Consider the following 19,199-nt stretch of genomic DNA (forward strand, 5'->3'; position numbering starts at 1 on the left):
GAGTGCACCGAGATAGAACGCTCAATCTTGTTTTATTTTCTGTCCCCTCCAACTAAGATGCTAGCGATGATGAGCTACGGTTATGATTCAGTGCAGATAATTAATTGAGCTTGTCTTGACAGCAATCCGAGGCGATATATTTCAAAGTAAGCATAATTTATGAGGATTTTGAGCGATTAATTTACATATATCAGGCCAAACATTTCAATAGGTCCTATCTGCAATTGAGAGGCTCTCTTCGTTCACTTTCTCTTTCAATTATTGCAATGTAATGGTAAACTCTTCAACTACTTTTGCAGTACAAATCAAAAGACGATTGTTTTAACCATCGTTATATGCAAGGAGAGAATCATAATTCAAATAAACAGCTGAGATATTAACGAAAGAGAGGGAAACCAAAGAGAGCCTCTCTTCTGCAGATTGGACCTTTAGATATGTTTGGCCTGATATGTCACTCGCCCATAATTTTTAGTCATTCATCATATTTACCGATAGTTGTTAGGACCGTTGAAGCGAAGAATACGGCCTGTAGGATGCTCCATTTCTCCGATGCCACTGGGAAATTGTTGTCCACGTCTATGGAAATGCCTCCCTGTGCGGCATCTTGTACAACCTACGATAATGGTAAGGTTATTTTTTGTTCAACGTTTCTGAATTAAAAAGTTAGTCACGTACCTTTTCGTACTTTTCTAATTCTAATGAGAACAATGTATCCAGATTTCTTACATCGGTATTGTTCACGATGGAATAAATAAAATGCTCACGTTGTTCCACCAACGATTCCCGTAGGCCTTTGGTTCGCGCCACTTCCGCCGGCAATTCTAGTTCCCTGAATATCTGCGAATAAAGCATATCGTACGAGTTACTAACACAGTAGAGAATAATGGAGTCAGAATAAAAGGGAAGAAAGACGCGTCAACAGCAGACACGTTGTTAGTGGTTTAATTAGTATTCAATAGGACAAAAGTCAAATACTGCAATTGGAACGAACGACGCAATTCAATGTTTGAATGCAAAACAAACGGTTGGTAATTAGCTTTCTGAAAAATAAATAAACGTCAGTGATGACTTGCGAAGAGTAGAGGCTGGCTTGTACGGTATTTCTCCAATTATGTAGCAAGTGTAACAAAATATGATAGGTTCAAATAGACTTTTAGATAAGTTCAACATATGTTTGCCCTTCGGAAAAAATATAACTGTGGCGGTATCCATTTATTAAGCAATGCATAATCGAAATTTGTTGACCTTATCTCCCTACTCCATAATACTTTTTATGTGAAACACATAACTGTATCAGCCCAACCGCTTAGCCAAACCCAAAAAGGCCAGCTCGTTCCGGATGGAAGGGAACATGAGGTTACGACCACTGATTGGTCCTCAGCAACCACTAGTTGGGTGAGTCAGGGGGTGGAGCCCCCCTGGACTAGAGTAAAGCGGAAGAAGAAGATGACGAAGACACCACTGGAAGTGCAGAGCGTACACACCAAATTTTTATTGCTGAAAGTCAGCAAAATTTTGCTGATTTTTTTGTGCTGGTTTTTCAGTAATCCTTTCAGCAAAGTAAAATTTGCTGATCATCCAGCAATGCAGAATTTCCAAAATATGACAGCTGTTGTGCTGGTCAATCAGCAAAGGAAGATAGTGTTTGCTGCTCAACCAGCAATAGAATAACGAACAATATTGCTGTATGGCAATTGTAATTATTACAAATTTCCAGAAAAATATCAATTGAACCCAAGAGTTTAACTCAAAATAATTAATCATCAAAAAATTGGTGTTTTATTATGCTTTCATTTTTCGAAATAATTGCAGGTTTTGTCGTAACATCGGCTAAACATCTGCGTACGTCCACCGTTCCATCACCAAGGATGTCATATCCCGTCCCTTTCCTGCAAAAACGGCAACTGTTATGAACACTATACTCAATTAAAAAGTTAACGGAAAAGACTGCCCCAGAAAGTATGGACGCACCTAGTCTTCAGTTGATTGGGCCTGATCGATGGTTCTTGTTTCGGATTTCGTTTTGGCTGTTTCTTCTTACTATAGGATCGAAAATTCAAACGTTCTTTGCCACGATGTACATCGGAATTCGAAATAGTAACTTTTTGGTCATGTCCCGCTCTGTGTGACTTAGAAGGTTTTTTCTTGTGCTCAAATATCTTCATCATTTGTTTTTCCAAACGGTGGTTAGCAGGACCTTTAATTTTTACCCAACTTTTGCCTATGCTTAAACGTGTTATCCCCACCGTGTTTTCTGATTGCTACTTGCACGGTTTTCTCACTTACTCCCACCATATTTTGCTCATTTCCTTAGTGATCTTTCAAGACCTGTTCATCGTTTGTGCACATTTTTTCGATGATGTTGTGCTGAAAGCTCATGTATTTTGAAACAAACTGTTGGAATAGCAAAAACTGCTATACAAATGCTGAGAAAATAGGTTGACCAACAGGATGTAGCTTTTAAAAAGAACTTGTCATCAATAGTTTTGAAATGCAAGTATTTTCTTTATGCGTCCATACTTTCTGGACCGGTCTTTACTTACCAATGAACTACTCCAGGCCTGTGAAACTGATTTTACTCAATTTTACATGCAGAAAAAATAATCTTTGTGGGTGATCAAACTTTTCCCTCGCGCGGTAGGGTAAACAGGTATAATACGCCCCCCCTAAGCAGAAATGGCAATATATCTAAAACTGGCCCCTTATTCCATCTATTGTCCACTGCAAATCGTTGTTCCTAAAGACAGTGAAGTGTTGCATGCAAACTTTGCCTTTGGAGGGGCGGATATGGATGCTTTGAAATGTTTTTCGAAAGCGTTCCAAAATTTGCCTTATCAAAACAAACGGGGCAATACGCCCCATCGAAAGAAAAACGTCCAGCCCCGTCATGAAACTGTCCCAGGGAATAATTCCACTACATGCTTATCCTAGGAGGGTCTTTTAACAAGTGTTTAACTGCATAAAAGTTGCAAAATAACACAAGCGAACAGAGCCAGCTTCGTTTACAATGAAGTCAGTTTACAAGAGGTAAAATATTACGCCAAAAACCTCGATTTCAGACTTTATGATATTTTTGTTGCTTTTCTGTACCAATTAACTAACGGATCAGCTTTATGGGAATTATTCTTCAATATTCAAGATTTCTAATCGATCATGCATGCGGAAAGCGCTTGAATCGCTAGAAAATGAAGGGGGGCGTTTTGCCCCGGTGGGGCGTATTATACCCTTTTACCCTAAATACAGCATTCGTGGCACAACGTAAAAAATATGGTGTTGACAATTGAGCCTGACGGATGAGGGATTTGCTGGTATTCAGCAAGATCATGAATTGCTGATATGCATTCAGCAATATGTTTTGCTGATTTTCGGTGACATTTCAAAGCGATTGCTAATTGTCAGATTATTTGCTGATTAGCAGCAACAATTTCATTGCTGAAACGAATTCAGCAAAAATAAATGCTGAATAGCAGTAAAACACTAATGCAAATGCTGAACTTCAGTAAATGACTGAATTGCTGATGTGCTTTCAGCAAAAAATATTGCTGGAAGACGAAGAGAAATTTTGGTGTGTATGTTCATTTAGAATCCGGAATGACAAAATCACGCATATCTTAGGGATGGAATAACAAACATAAAAGGTGAAGCCCTCAAAACAAAGGTTATTTATTGTACTTTCATGGAAAAATATCATTGAAATTATTTATTTTTATTTTTCACACATTTTTTTCACTTTTTCAGTGTTGATCTCTCTAAAAATGTGCACAACGGTGGTAAATTTTAGCAACAACCCCTTCCGCACGTTTGTTCAACAATCAGGTCATCTATGCAGTGTCCTGAGTGCCTTGACTAGTCTGACTAGGATTCCGAAGAAAAATTGCCAAACTGTTTTTTATTGCGAAATGAGGGGCAATTCAGTGAATTGAGAAAACGCGAAATTTGAGTGTTTTTTTCATTGATAAACACTACCCATCTGTGACGATACCACTGAACGTCTCCGGCTGTCATGGTAGCTCATCAAAATAGGTAAAACCTCTACATATCCCTTGTGTGCGTTTTTGAAAAGCAGCACGCGATTCTTGAGGCTGTCATCCTTGTATGAATTGGTTCTCATCATCTTGTTGCGAAAAAACCATGCCCAGAGTTCGAACTTCTTGCCAAATCTTCAAATTCAAAGCAGATTTATCAATGAACCCAAGCTTTTTTCTTCCGAGGACACTTCCTTATGCCATGGTTAACAACATCTGTACACATAACACATAATGGTTTTGACGATATTAAAATTTTTCGCGACTGTCGTACCTGACCACGCTAAATTTTCAACGTGTTTGTGCAAGATTTTTTTCCTCCTCTTGTCTTCAATCTGAAATAACTTTTCACTCGTTGCAAGAAAAACGATGAAATTTTCACCATTTAAAGAGGATTAGTGTATGATCAGAATGCTGCAAAAGAATGATGATTATGTTCATTGAGAGCGCCACTAGAAAATGTGACATGATTCCGGATTCTAAGTGAACATAGCTTTAGATGGTCACCAAAGGCGTTAAGGCTTCGGAACGGCCTTGGTAGCCATGGCACCTTGCACGAGCCTCCGGAGGCTTGTTTCAAGTGTCTGGAACCAGAACACAAGTCATGGGATTGAAAAGGTCCTGACAGGAGCAAGCTGTGTAGGCGTTGTGGCGGTGATGGCCACAAGACACAAGGCTGCACGAGTCCACCCATGTGTTTGATTTATTCCTGGAAATCGGTGGACAGCAAGCACTCAACGCGTTGCTGACCCATACCAAGTACTCATCGGTAACGACAACTGGGTCGCGGATGGGTCCGGAAAAATGGCGGCGATATGGACGACTGGTGTAAATACCCCGTTCAGAAGTTTGTGTCTACTGCTGATGCTGGACGGTATGACGACCGTACTGACAAGGCGAAGGCTGATGGTAATAGCGGGTGACTTCAATGCCTGGGCCGTGAAATGGGGGAGCCGTTTTACGAACCAGCGGTGTCTGCTAGAAGTACTTGCTATGCTAGATGTCGATCTAGCTAATGTCGATACCAAAAGTACCTGTAGTCGACACGAAGCGCAGTCGATAATTGACGTTACTTTTGTAGTCCTGGCCTAACAAGCAGTTTGAAATGAAAGGAAGGTGATGACTACGGTATCGACTACAACAACAGCGGTTAGAGAAAGGCACGACTAGGCCAAGGCCAAGGCCTCGTAGCTGGAAAACATCATACTTCATCGACGAGGTATTTAGAGAGGCGCTCCGCCGTGAGCGAAACCTACTTGGTTTAAGCGAGGACCAGCTGGTAACGGTGCTCTCGCGTGCGTGCGTTGCGACCATGCCTAGGTAAGTCCACCCTAGATATGGGAGAGCACCGGCTTACTGGTGGACTCAAGCGATTGCGGACTTACGCCGCGCCTGCTTACGGAGACGGAGACGGAGAATAGAGCGAGCTAGACGGAGAATAGAGCGAGCACGAACTGAGGAAAAGCGAAATGAACGGCGGATGGTGTTCGCCCCAGGGGCCCCAGCCAAAGTCGCGCTGGAGAACGGGATAAGGGCAAGCAAAAAGGCCAGCTTTTATGGTCTCTGTCTGAGTGGTAATGCGAATCCGTGGGGTGATGTCTACAGGAACGTGATGGCAAAGACTAGAAGTGTAATGGCTTCTACAGAGCAGTCTCCAAAGATGGTGAAGGGGATCATCGAGGGGCTTTTTCCGCGTCATGATCCTAGTCGTTGGTTTCCTTCCGTAGGGCAGCTGGGGACTGGGGGGAGGCGATGAGCAGAGGATCACCGATGAGGAACTTGCAAATCCCTTAGCGTAAGTAAGGCCCCAGGTCACGACGAAGTTGCGAACTTGATCTTAAAAATAGCTTTTACAGAGGGTCTCGGGATGTTCAGGTCTGCTATGCAGAAATTCCTGGACGTGGGAGTTTTCCTAGAGCTTAGAAAGCGGCAGAGCCTGGGAAGACTATTGCCAAAGGTGAGGAAACCACATTGCCTACTTTGTGGTCCCGGAGAGACGTATAGGGAATGTGTTTAGTGAAACGGGGGTGTAGTCCCGCTTTCTACTTTGCATGTAGGAGGCGATTCCCAATCCCTACCTAGGGTTCCTTTCCAGGTGTCTGTTGAGCAGATTATCCCTCCATTCAATTGTTTAGATGAAAAAAGATTTACAGGATTTACTGGTATAATCCATAATCTATATAACCGTTGACATAGCATACAGGCTTGTGCAAAGAAGATCAAATAAAATGAATTCACCGTAATTTCAACCGATTTACTTAGCAAAGGTCAAGGTGATTGCTACAACAAATGCAACCAGGGCCATTAAATTGCCGTAAGCCGTCCGGCAAGCTAACATTCATTGAGAAATTGCACTTTTGTTGTTTAGCGCGTTACAAATTGTTGTAGTCCGGTTGTGATTCCCGACGCGTACGGTTTTATGACTCTTTTAATTTGCATGTCATTGTGTTATCAGATGGGCGACCGGAGCGATTAATTGATGAAATCTGGCGAGCATTCAGTATCTAAGCGTAATTGCGTCCATGTAAGCATACTCTGCAAATGGGTCGCCTGATTTATGGACGTTTTTGCACGGTTCTTTATGAACTAACAAGTTAAGTCATGGTGATGTTTCGATTTTTCTCATCCGATTCTTATGATTTCATATGCAAGGGTAAAACGTAAATTAATTCTAGTAATAGGTATTTGTCAAAACGGTTGAAACTGTTAGCTTAACATTCATGATTATATATTTCAGATCGTATGATTATGGGTACACATACACATACCTATAGCTGTAAAGGACAAGAAACGAAATCCACACTTCTCATTTTCGTCACTTGGGAGTCTGCGGTGTTTTGTTTTTATAATTTCTGTTTTCTTTAGTGAATAACCCATCATATTCTTCATCCGTTTTCCACAGCTCTCGGTACGGTGAACGGCGGCCACACGTTTGTTGATGCCATTGCGGCGTGTGTAGGTATAGCGACCATTCGAGTGGGTGGTTGTATATTTTTAGAAAACTAAATAATGAAAGTTTAATTTTGCCAGACAATAACAAGATGAAAGGGGAAAACGCATCTCGGGAAATAGTTGTTACTATGAAGTATTTCCCTCAAGTGGCACTATACTGCTTGTGGTGCCTACAGATTAATTCAGATCATTTTAGTTGTTGCTGCGGAGTACGTAGGCACTGGTGACAGAGGAAACGACTAGGTCAGTGCTGCATAGAGAACGGAAATAATCCAACTTCAACGCTGGGGGAAATTAAGGATGTCAGATTCAGATAACGCTCCACCTGGTCCGACCATCGTGCTCTATGCGCTTCACGTACAGAGTCTTCTTGTGCTATTCGGATCAGTAGCAAATACCAATTATGCTGGGTTGTTGTCCGACATTTTTGCAACATTCCCCGTACATCGTATCTACATTGGCGTAGCTAGGGGGGGTTCCAGGGGTGCCTGGCACCCCCTAGAATGAATTTGGCACCCCCTAGAATTTTGCCTTGATATTAGCCTTGATATTCGTTGATATTGAAATTAAAACTTCACACGATATTTCCAATATTTATTGATGGCGCATTTAAACAAAACTAAAGCTACAAACGCAATGACTTCATTGATAATTTTACGTATATTAGCGTTTTGGACTTATATTCTATAATTTAAGCACTAAAAATATGGTTTTTCTGATTAATTAGTTCAAGACCCTTCAAATAGGATTATCCTAAGATGCTATATGAAATGTGTATCAGTTTTTCGGTTCTGGCAGTGGTTTGGGTGATTAATTTTAATTTAACCATTGACCCTAAAACTGCACCACGCTCGCGCTGTATGCGACGAGCTTGGTTTTTAGATCAGCAATTTCATTGGAAATTTCTTCTGAAATTTCAATGGCAACTCATCTAAATGTCCTTCCACAATTCCTTTTTCAGTTTCTTTGCAAACTTCTTTGGCAATTCGATGGCAATTTCTTTTGTAGTTATTTATGATTTCAGTGTATTTATAATTATTGCTTCCAAAAATTGCCTCGGCAATATGTCTATAATTTTTTTCTGCATTGTTTTTTTTTAATAATTCGGAAATTTCTTAGGGAATTCCTTTGGCTGCATCATCGATGATTTTTTTTCGGCGATTCCTTTGTGAATTACTTCGGTGTTCAGCACTTTCTTTGAGAATTTCTTTTGTTATTTATGTGCAAAATCTTACAGTAATGCCTTTCAGATCTTCGGCAATTTCATTGGAAGCTTTTTCGGCAATTCCTCTAAAAATTCCCTTGGCTATTAATTTGGAAGTTTCGCAAACAATTATTTTTATAATTCCATGGGAACTCATTTCACAATTTCTTTTGTATATTATTTGGGGATTTTTCGGCTATTTCTTTGCGAATCTCTTCGGCCATTCCTTTGCAAATTCTCTGATAGTTCCTTTGGACATTCAAAAATTCATAATTTACAACGGAATTGTGATGTTGCGGAATGGTGTTGCCGAATCAATTTACAAAGAAAAACTCAAAAAGATTATCAATAAAAAAAAACCATTAAAAATCCAAAAAAATCCTGAAAATTCCCAGAGAAATTGCAGGATGCATTTCCATCAAAATCAAATAAGAAGCTTCCAAACAATTGGCAACTGTTTTAGAAACTTCTTAGGTAGTTTTGATGGCAATTTATCCAGAATTTTTTTGGGAATATATTAAGAACTCTTAGAAGAACTATTAAAGGCATCCTTGAAGAAATTATGGAAGCTTTCCGAAGAAAATTTCCATGAAACTTGCCACAAGTAATAAAAACATTTTTTTCTCAATGGGGTTCTCAGTAAATATGCAAAAAAAATTTGAAAAAAAAATTTCAAAGAATTGCTTGAGTAATTTTCTAAGAAATTATCGAACAATTTTCCAAATACCATGCCGGCGAAATTCTTAAAGGAATTATTGGCAAAATCATCAAAGGAATTTCTGATGGAATTTTAGAATGAGTTCCAAAAGGAATTGCCGAAGGAATTTTCAAGCAAATTCTGAAGGGATGTTCGAAATAATTCTGAAATAATTACCGAAGATTTTTTCAATGAAATTCCTGAGGGATTTCTATAAGGAATTTGCCGGAAAAGATTCCAAAGCAGTAACAGAGCCGTAGCGTGATCCCATGGAAATATTTCACTAGCGCACCTTTATTTTTTCCTACTCAGAGACTGTGCTGTATTTGCTCAAATAACAAGATGTTCATGATTATTTCACTAATTCAACAATAAATTTTGAGCAACCCATTGATAATTAGTTTCACCAGTTTCAATTAGAAATGAGTTGAGCAACAATACAATTATTGTTTTCCTAATAAAACCAACACATTTCCTCGGTGGAACTATACTGGGCTGCACACCTGAGAACACTAGCAATGCAAAGCAACGGCAAATTTGTACCCCTATTCGAAATGTGACAGCGCCGCGAAATGGTAACTTTCCCAGTTTTTTTTTTAAACAACCGTTTCAATGCTTTACACAACCGCACTGCTTAAGCTTGGACGTCTGTTCTCTGTGTTTTTATGAAGAAATTCCTGGAGGAAGTTTCGAAGGAATCCATGAAGAGCTTTCAAAAGAAACCATTACAGACATTTTGGAATCAAAGGCAGATTTTCTAACGGAATATCTGGAGAAATTCTGAATGAATTTAAAATTTACGGTTTTCTGGTAGAGTTTATTGCGAAATTCATGAAAGGTTTGTTAGCGGAATTCTAGCAGAAATATGTGGAACAATGCTTAGTAAGTATGGAAGAATTTCGGAATGGAAGACTTTCTAAGCGATGTGATAGATTTTTTTTTTTAATCTATAGCTGACTTTCAGAAGGAAACTTTAGTGGAATTCGTAAAGAAAGCTGTAGAAGATTTTCTAAAAAAAATCCCTGGAAGAATTTCTGACGGAATTTACGAAGGAATTACTGCAAAAATCTATTGAAGAGTTTCTAGGTACCTAATCCTTAAAGATACTTTTGCAGGAATAGCCATAAGAATTCCAAAGAAAACTTTGGAACCCTTAAGAAATTGTGGAAGATTATTCAATAAAATTCTTGGAAAGATATCGGGACAATTCCTATGACTAATTTCTGAATAAACTCCTAGATAACTGCCTGAAAGACTCCCTGGAAGAATTTCTGATGGAATTTAGAAACTCCGAAATTTCAAGAAAAGCTGGAGAAGATTTTTTTTATTTTTTTAAGGATCCCTAAATGAGTTTCTGAGAATTTTTTAAAGTAATTCTTAAAGAATTTTCCAAAGAAATCCCTTGAGAAAATTTCTGAAATATTTTTTGAAAGATTGAAAGATTTTCTGATGGCAACCTAGCAAAAAAATCTAAAGAAATGCTTGGTGAAATTGATGAAGTAATTTCTGGAATACAATATTTTATTTGGGGAATAGGAATAACAAAAACTCAATTGTAGTTTTTTTGGTGAGAACGACCTAAAAATTCTGCTAGATTTGCAATAGATTAAGCGCAAACAAAAATTTACTGGAAATAACAGTTGTATGGACTGAAAGATTTTTTTTTTTCAAAGGAATTGTTAATGAAATTCCAAAAAAAAACTCGAAATAAGTAACATTGGAATTGCCGAATGATTTCTGAAAGAATCGGCTGTATGAATTCCTTAAATAATTACTGAAGAAATCTTGAAGAAAATACCGAAGTAAAACTGAATAGCACATTAAAAAAGTTCCGACGAAATTCTCGAAAAAAAATAGATGGAAGATATTTGCAAAAGAATTCGCGAGGAAGTTGTTAGAGTCATTGTCGAATGAATTACCAAAAAAAACTGCTGACGTGATTGAAAATGTTTGAGAGACTACTAAAAATTCCGAATGATTTGTTGATGGAATTAAAAAAAAACGCCAAACAAACTTTTCAAGGGATTGCCGAAGAAGTTTTCATGGTAATTACCGATGAAATTGTCAAAAGATGTGCCGAAAGTTATTTTGTAGTTAATTAAAATTTAAAAAATAATTTAATTAAAATTTAAAAAAAATCTAAACATATTACCGAAGCAATTCTCAAAGAAATTGCCGAAGGGAGTTCAATGAAAATGTATAAGAAATTATCCAATTCCAAAGAAATTACTGAAAAAAATTTCAAAATGTATCTAAATTGGCGTACAAATGGTAGGGGGATTAGGGGCATAATGGACACCCGGGGCGAAATGGACACCCCTTTATTTGCCGAAACCGTTGACTTTTATGTAAAACTTTCGATGCACAAGTGTAAAGGAACAAGTCATTGTTCTATTTTTCAAAAATACCATTTATATTCCTTCAAAATAACCAAAATATCACTGAAATTGAAGTATGTTTTTCATATGGTGGATTTCTTATAATTTCGAAGCAGCAGCAAATAAGGTATTACGAGTGATTTAGTGTGTTCACCATACAAACAAATGAATTGTTAGCTTATCTACATGTATACGTAGATTTAGCAATGGATGAAGTATTATATTTATGATCAGAACACACTGAAAATAACAATTTCAATGTTGTAGTCAATTCGGGGCGAAATGAACACTGGCAATAATTAATGGATGTACGCGCGTTGCATACTGTTAGGCGTTTTAGAGAGTTTGAAAAAAATCAATCCGATTATTTTAGCATAAAATTTATTTAATTAACTTTGAAGTTATGTAAACTCGTCTAAGATGGAGTTTTATATCTGTGGTATTGATATCCGTTGGCAAATTACTTAACTGGTCGATATTCTCTAAAATACAGCATAAAATATGCAGGGGTGTCCATTATGCCCCGATGGGTGTCCATTTCGCCCCGTACCTTTCCTGCCAGCCCCAAAAAACACTCGGTTTTCAATTCATTATTTCTTCACAATAATGACATTCTACCTGCTGTAAATGATTGAAATACGTAGGAAACAAGTTAAAGTTGTAAGCCAACTGATAATATGTTAAGTTTTTGTCTGTTATACAGGCCTAACATACTCATTTGCTTAGGGTGTCCATTATGCCCCTAATACCCCTATTACAATTTTCAAATAAATTGCCGGGAATATTCCCTGAGGAATTGCCGAAAGAATGTTTTGCCGTAAACAAAAAAAAAACTCCATTATCCGGTCGAGTTTTGGAACTTCCGAAAACATGTTTCTTGCTTACAGAATGCTGTTAGAAGTTGAAATTTTGACACTGATTACTAATCAAAGTTTCACGAAAGTGTAAATTTCAGCTTCATACAGCAATTCATTAACCAGATATATGTTTGTGAAGCTTGACAACGCGACTCAGGATTGATTTAAATTTGGTGTCTTTTACAAAAAGTTTGTAATTTAGCTCAAGAATAATGCGTTGATGTCCTCAACACGATTTTCCGCAGTCGTGCACATCTGTTTATGATTGCGATTAAATTTACGGTTTAGTCAGGGTTAGTTCTTCCCGCGCCGCAGTATATTATTAAACTAGGAAATTGAGGGTAGATCGGTATTCCTTTAACAAAAAAAGCAAACTGGAAGCTTCTGAAACTGGCACCCCCTAGGAAAAAATCCTAGATACGCCAATGCGTATCTAGATGACGAGCGCGTCGTCCTTTTTTTTTCTATCTGTATTAACGAGATTTTTAGCCCTAGGCTAGTTCATCTCGATACCCACTTTCCTTCCGAAGGTAGAACATTTTGTGAGTTTGTCGGGAGTGGGATTCGGCGTGACAGTCAAGTGTTCTAACCAGCACACCAGGTCCGCGCTTGGCACCTACTCTCCTACATCTCTTAGATTTGGTGTTCCTCTCAATTTTGATCCAAGGGAGGTCCTCCCCCAGATCCGCCTTAACTTGTGGTTGCTGAGCTCCTAACAATGGTCACAACCCCCTGTTTACTTCCTAGGCCTACCAGCTTTCCGGGCCGTCTGGCTGGAATTCGCCGGCTATCAGAGCCAACAACCACCTAGCCTTGCGGGCACCGTCTGGTAACTTCCTCCTGACGGCTGCCACACATGCTTCTGCGAGTGCTTGTCAAAAGCATTCGCATCCGCCGCACTCTTTGGCCTACCCGCGAAAGCGAAGGCCTCCGTCTGGGTAGACTTCGGAACCTTTGTTTTCGTAGGTTCTGCCGCTGCCGCATGGTCTTACATGGTTACCAACGGAAGAGCAGCTTGGAGCAGCTACACTTGAAGATGGCTGGAGGGACCTCCGATCCACCATAGGTAGTAAATACCTCGGTTGCAGCACTAGGCTTCGCGACTCCGAATCACATAAACGACTGGTATGACGGCGAATGTGAACAGTTAAAAACGAGAAGAACGCAGAATGCACGAGCATGCTGCAACACCGTACGAGGGCGAATGAAGCACGTTATAAACAGGCGCGGAACAGGAAGGACTCAGTCTTCCGGAGGAAGAAGCGCTAGCAAAAAGAACGAGATCGTGAAGCGATGGAAGAGCTGTGCCGCGCTAAGGACACACGGAACCTCTACGAGAAGCTGAACCGCTCGCGCAGAGGCTTCGTGCCACAAGCCGACATGTGCCGAGACTATCACGGGAATATTCTCACGAGCGAGCGTGAGATCATCGAGAGGCGGCGGCAGCATTACGATGAGCACCTCAATGGCGACGTTGCAAGCACCGAAGGTGGCGTGGTAACAGATCTAGGAGTACGTGCGCAGGACGAAAGATTTCCAGCCCCTAACCTCCAAGAGATTGAGGAGGAAGTTAGCCGGTTGAAAACAACAAAACCGCTGGAGCAGATCAACCACCAAGCGAGTTACTAAAATACAGCGAAAAAGCACTACATTGGGTCATTACCAAGATTTGGGAGGAGGAAGCATTACCGGAGGAATGGATGGAAGGTATCGTGTGTCCCATCTACAAAAAGGGCGATAAGTTGGATTGCGTTAACTATCGCGCGATCACACTACTGAGTGCTGCCTACAAGGTACTCTCTCAAATTTTATGCCACCGTCTATCACCGATTGCAAGAGAGTTCGTGGGGCAATATCAGGCTGGATTCATGGGTGAACGCGCTACAACGGATCAGATGTTCACCATTCCGCCAGGTGTTGCAGAAATGCCGCGAATATAACGTGCCCACACATCACTTGTTCATCGATTTCAAATCGGCGTATGATTCAATCGATCAAGAGCAGCTATGGCATATTATGCACGAACACGGATTCCCGTATAAACTAATACGATTGATCAAGGTGACGATGGATCGAGTGATGTACGTAGTTCGAGTATCAGGGACACTCTCGAGTCCTTTCGAATCTCGCAGAGGTTTACGGCAAGGTGATGGTCTTTCATGCTTGCTGGTTCAACATTTGGTTAGAGAGAGCAATAAGGAGAGCGGGGACAAACACGAGTAGAACGATTCTCACGAAGTCCGTTCAGTTGCTTGATTTCGCTGATGATATCGTAAATGAGACGATGACGGAAACGTACATCCGACTAAAAGGTGAATCCAGGCGAATCGGATTAGTCATTAATGTTTCGAAAACAAAATACATGATGGCAAAGCGCTCCATGGAGGAATTACCTCGCCCGCTACCCCGAATTTCTATCGACGTTGTTGAAATCGAGGCGGTTGAAGAATTCGTCTACTTGGGCTCACTGGTGACCGCCGACAACGATACCAGCAGAGAAATTCAGAGACGCATTGCGGCAGGAAATCGAGCTTACTTTGGACTACGCAGAACTCTACGATCGAATAAAGTTCACCGTCGCACAAAGTTAACTATCTACAAAACGCTTATTAGACCCTTAGACCGACAGTCCTCTATGGGCACGAAGCATGGACCCTACGTGCAGAGTACCAATGCGCCCTTGGAGTTTTCGAACAGAAGGTGATGCGTACCATCTACGGCGGAGTGCAGATGGAAGACGGGACTTTGAGAAGGCGAGTAAACCACGAACTGCTGTTGATAGAACCAACCGTCGTCCACACCGCGAACATCGGGAGGTTACGGTGAGCGGGACAAGTCATCAGGATGTCGGATAGCAACCCGACTAAAATGGTTCTCGAGAGTCATCGGACCGGTACAAGAAGACGTGGTGCACAGCGAGCTAGGTGGGTTGATCAAGTCAAGGACGATCTGCGGACCCTTCGCAGAGTGCGGAACTGGAGACACACAGCCATGTGGAACCGAGTGGAATGGGGACGGCTACTATGTACAGCAGAGGCCACTCAGGCCTTAGTCTGATCGGTACGGTAAGGTAAACCGTCTACAAAGTGCTATCCCAGATTTTCTTAAGTATCGTAATCCGGGGAGTAGTTGATTAGCGGGGTGAAGTTGATTATCGTCTGCCGCTGAGGACGCTACAACTGTATCAATGGAAGACATTCTGATGTAAATCAATTGTGTGAAAATAAACATTTTTCCGTGATTGAGACGGTTTAAATCTTGTTCATAGTCTATGAATACGATGTAGAGAGGCTTTACAATACATTGAGACGAAACGGATGCAAAAAATGGTCAATCGGTGAAGATAGCTCTCAGTTAACAACTGTGGAAGTGTCTAAAGGATACTAAGCTGAAAGCAGGCTCTGTCGGAGTCGAGATGCTACGCCAAGAAAAATGACAGAAACGAACCATGCAGCAAGACGAAATTCACTGCTTCCTCTCTAATTGGGCTTTTAAATTTAGAAAAATGTATTTTTTTTTCGATTCCATACGAAAGAGCATCTTTTTCTGTGCCACTATGATTTTTTTCAGATTTTTAGAACTTTATTTTGGTGCCTAAAAACAATTTCAAAGAGATTTTTTGAAATCACCTTTTGACAGCTGAGCAACTGCTTGACAGCTCCGCCCAGTACAAAATGCGACGAGGGGTGATCCGAGAAATTGCTCCCATACAAACTTCAAATTGATTTTTAAATAGGTTCCTGGGCACCAAAATTCATGAAAATTTGGATTTCGGCTCAGTTTTTCATGCAGATTCCGAATATGGCATTATCTCAACACCGCTAAAGAAGCCAATTGTGACTCATCTATCAACATTAAACCATACCGAGCTTCCAACATCCACTTTTTCTAACTCGTGCGGAGCCGCTGATGATGATTAATAAGTGTGTGACTCGAGCCAAGTGTATCGGATTTTCTGATGCTCTGCGTTCCATTTGTATACGAGTAGCACGCCACAGTGTCTTGTTGGTTTAATTTTTCATCCCATCATTGACATGTTTATAAAGCGGTAATTCAGACGGTCGGGAAATCATGCTTGCTTAACGATGGGATCATCCATACAAGATGTATATTTTTTATTGAACATATGTTTGGCGATGTTTACCAGTGAATTGTTTGGTTTTTGTTGTTGAAGTGGATAGATTACACCATCACTAAATATTTGAATTCCACGTTTAAAGGTCTAAGAGGTGTCAAATTAGGATTTTTTTTATTACCAAACAGTTTGGGCCGAAGGGTCTCCGATTATCATGAAAATTTCACCAGAGGTAGAGGTCGTGGATATATGGATCATTTATGAAACTAAAAAAATCATAGCAAGCTTTTTTCCCGTAAAACGCTAGATGAAATTTTACAATTTTTCAAAATTTTCTAAAACAATCCATACTTTAATATAATAATATCTCAAAAACTTTACATCGTATAATAAACTTTTTTTAAAGAAATCGACGCCAAATTTCCTCAATTCAATAAAAATACATTAAGAAAACAATTTTCATGAAAATTTTTCACCATAGAGCAAAAATATCTAAAAACACTGATAAAAGTACCATCTGTATCATAGCTTATTTTCAACAAAACATTTCTAAGCTAAACTAATGCTCTTTCTTTCGTTCTTTGACGACAAAATGGAATCTCTTACCGTTTCAGAGATATAACTGAAAAACCAACGATCAGTCGCTATTTTTTCATAGAATTCCATATATGATCATATTCCACGACCTCTACCGCTGGTGAAATTTTCATGAAAATCGGAGACCGGTTCTATGACAAAAGGTCGAAGGACAAAAGGTCGAAGGGTCAAAGGGTCGAAGGGTCTAAATGTCGAAAGGCCAAAGGTCAAAAGGTCGAAATAAAAAATAAGTAGGACAAAAGGTCGAAAATGCATGTGGTCAAAAGGCCGAAAGTTCCAAATGAAAATATAACTAGGACAAAAGGTCAAAAGGTCGGTGGGTCAAACGGTCGAAAGGTTGTAATAAAAAATAACTGGAACAAAACGTCGAAATGAAGAAGGTTGAAAGGACAAAAGCTCAAAGGATTTAGTTAGTAGTAAAACTGAAAGAACCAGGATTCGTTAGGTTCGAAAAGCGGAATTCAAATTTATTCAAGTACCTGCAGCGCGATGTTCGCCATAAATATGTTTCGTCACTCATAATCAATTTGAATATTTGGATGGAATAAAAAGAAATGGCCAAAACGAATAGAAACATCACGCATAAAATAGCAAAAATTCAATGCCTAATAAGTACCTACATTTAACTAGAGGTTGATAAAAACGTGACGTTGATGTCTTTTTTTTACTCTCCAAACACTTAACCCAATTTACAGCTCTTTTGTCCACTAGGGCACTACGTGAGCAATTCCAATTAAGTTCTTTAGGGGTATCCGGATTATTTTATAATCGGATTCTCCACCAAAAAATTAATCGAAATCCAAAATTTCATAATATTTGTTGTGCGGGAACTATTTTTAAAATGCATTTCAAGTTTGTATGGGATTTTTTTTTTGTTCGGGTCGAACTGTCATTTTATCGATTGAACTGTTATTCTTTCCACGAAAATCAAAACTGTTTTGTTATTTTAACCATCAAACAAAGCTATTGGAATCCAATAAAATCACGTTATGTATACTCGGAAAAATGAGCTCTATCGATCAGGCTATAGAAAATAGCAATATTTCATTCACTAAACAACCCAATTGGCAGCTGCACTTACACTTGTACAGCGCCTAAATGTGTTCTATTCAAATTCTACTATATCGAACTGGTAGGCTATGTGCTATGTGCTGCTATTCTTGGTAGAATGTTAACCGCTGTGATAGTATTGACTGTCAAACGATAAACTGCATCGACCGACGCGCCACCATCTTTCGAATAGTGGTGGATGTAGGTACCTTTTTCGCGGTGTTGTTTACGGTGAAGCAACACCGCGAAAAGGGTACCTGTGCTCTCCAACATTCGAAAAATGGTGGCGCGTCGATCGTTCTACGCTAGCGATTTTGCGGAGGGGTGATGACGTTTGGGGGCGAATAACTCGAAAGAACGCCCTTTTTTTTAAAGAAGGCAAAATATTATGAGCAATCATATTATTAGTAAGTTCGCAAAAAAATGTTAAAATGCATTACTAGAAATAACAGCCAATTTTTTTTCAAAGAAGGCAAAATTATATAGGAAACAGTAATGATAATCACGCCTACAGCCGTAAATATGTTACTCCAAAGAACTGCCGTTGTTCAAGAGGATGATATATATTCTACAATAAACTAGTGCCAGCTAATCTATTACATAAAGCCCAAATTGAAGGATAGATTCCCGTTCGGGACGGAAAATGTTGTCAAATCTAAGAAACATTGTGCTAGTTATACAATATACAAGTTTTTTGTTTTTTTTTTTTTATCTAGTTCATTTATTTGGGGCTCAATCGCGTTTAACGCTTTGCGTAGCCAAAGTTCAATTTTTGTATGATATGTACAAATGCAATCTTATATACCATAGTTAGTATGGGTCGGAGCCAGGGTACTCGTGGCAGCTCGAGGTTAGTAAGTCACAATGTTTTAAGGATGGGCTTGGAAAGGACTGTGGTTAAGGGTTCTCTGAAGCTCATCCTGGCGGTATTTTTGGATTAGCGTTTTCGTCGCCTTATAGTGTTGATACCACTTTGTCGGTTTTCGTCTGCCGGATGGCCAGGAACAAAACACAAAAAGACAAAACAGAGAGAAAAAAACTGGGGAAGCGAACACAAGCGAATTAAACATTTATACCAGCAGAGCGAAGAAAGTCGAAAATACATCCCATGTAGGGTATCGGGATGCTTCGTTGGCATAGTCCCCTCGTTCGGCCTATCTCAACGTAATCCAAAAACTCAATCAAACACGCATAACTGGATATCGGAAAAACTATGCGCCAAACAACTGTAACATTTCGTTTCAATTTTAGCACTTTGGAACATTAAAATTGAATGAAAATGTCACTTTGTTTAACTTTTGTAGACGTCATAATTCTTCGACTTAGTGGGTAGTCTATACACATGATCATAAATGACATGATTG

General features: G+C 39.6%; 1 protein-coding gene across 1 annotated transcript in view; it reads right to left on the reverse strand.

The window, feature by feature from the left end:
* The window catches only part of LOC109431361 (TWiK family of potassium channels protein 7), a 76,202-nt gene that overhangs the window by 9,347 nt on the left and 47,656 nt on the right, over positions 1–19,199 (reverse strand). Inside the window, exons 2-3 of the mRNA XM_019707582.3 lie at positions 676–837; positions 490–613 (exon numbers count right to left, since the gene is read on the reverse strand). Of these exons, the coding sequence (XP_019563127.1) occupies positions 490–613; positions 676–837 (286 nt within the window). The remainder of the gene's footprint in view (positions 1–489; positions 614–675; positions 838–19,199) is intronic.

This window comes from Aedes albopictus, chromosome 1 (genome assembly GCF_035046485.1).
Source record: "Aedes albopictus strain Foshan chromosome 1, AalbF5, whole genome shotgun sequence".
Taxonomy (NCBI): Eukaryota; Metazoa; Arthropoda; class Insecta; order Diptera; family Culicidae; genus Aedes; species Aedes albopictus.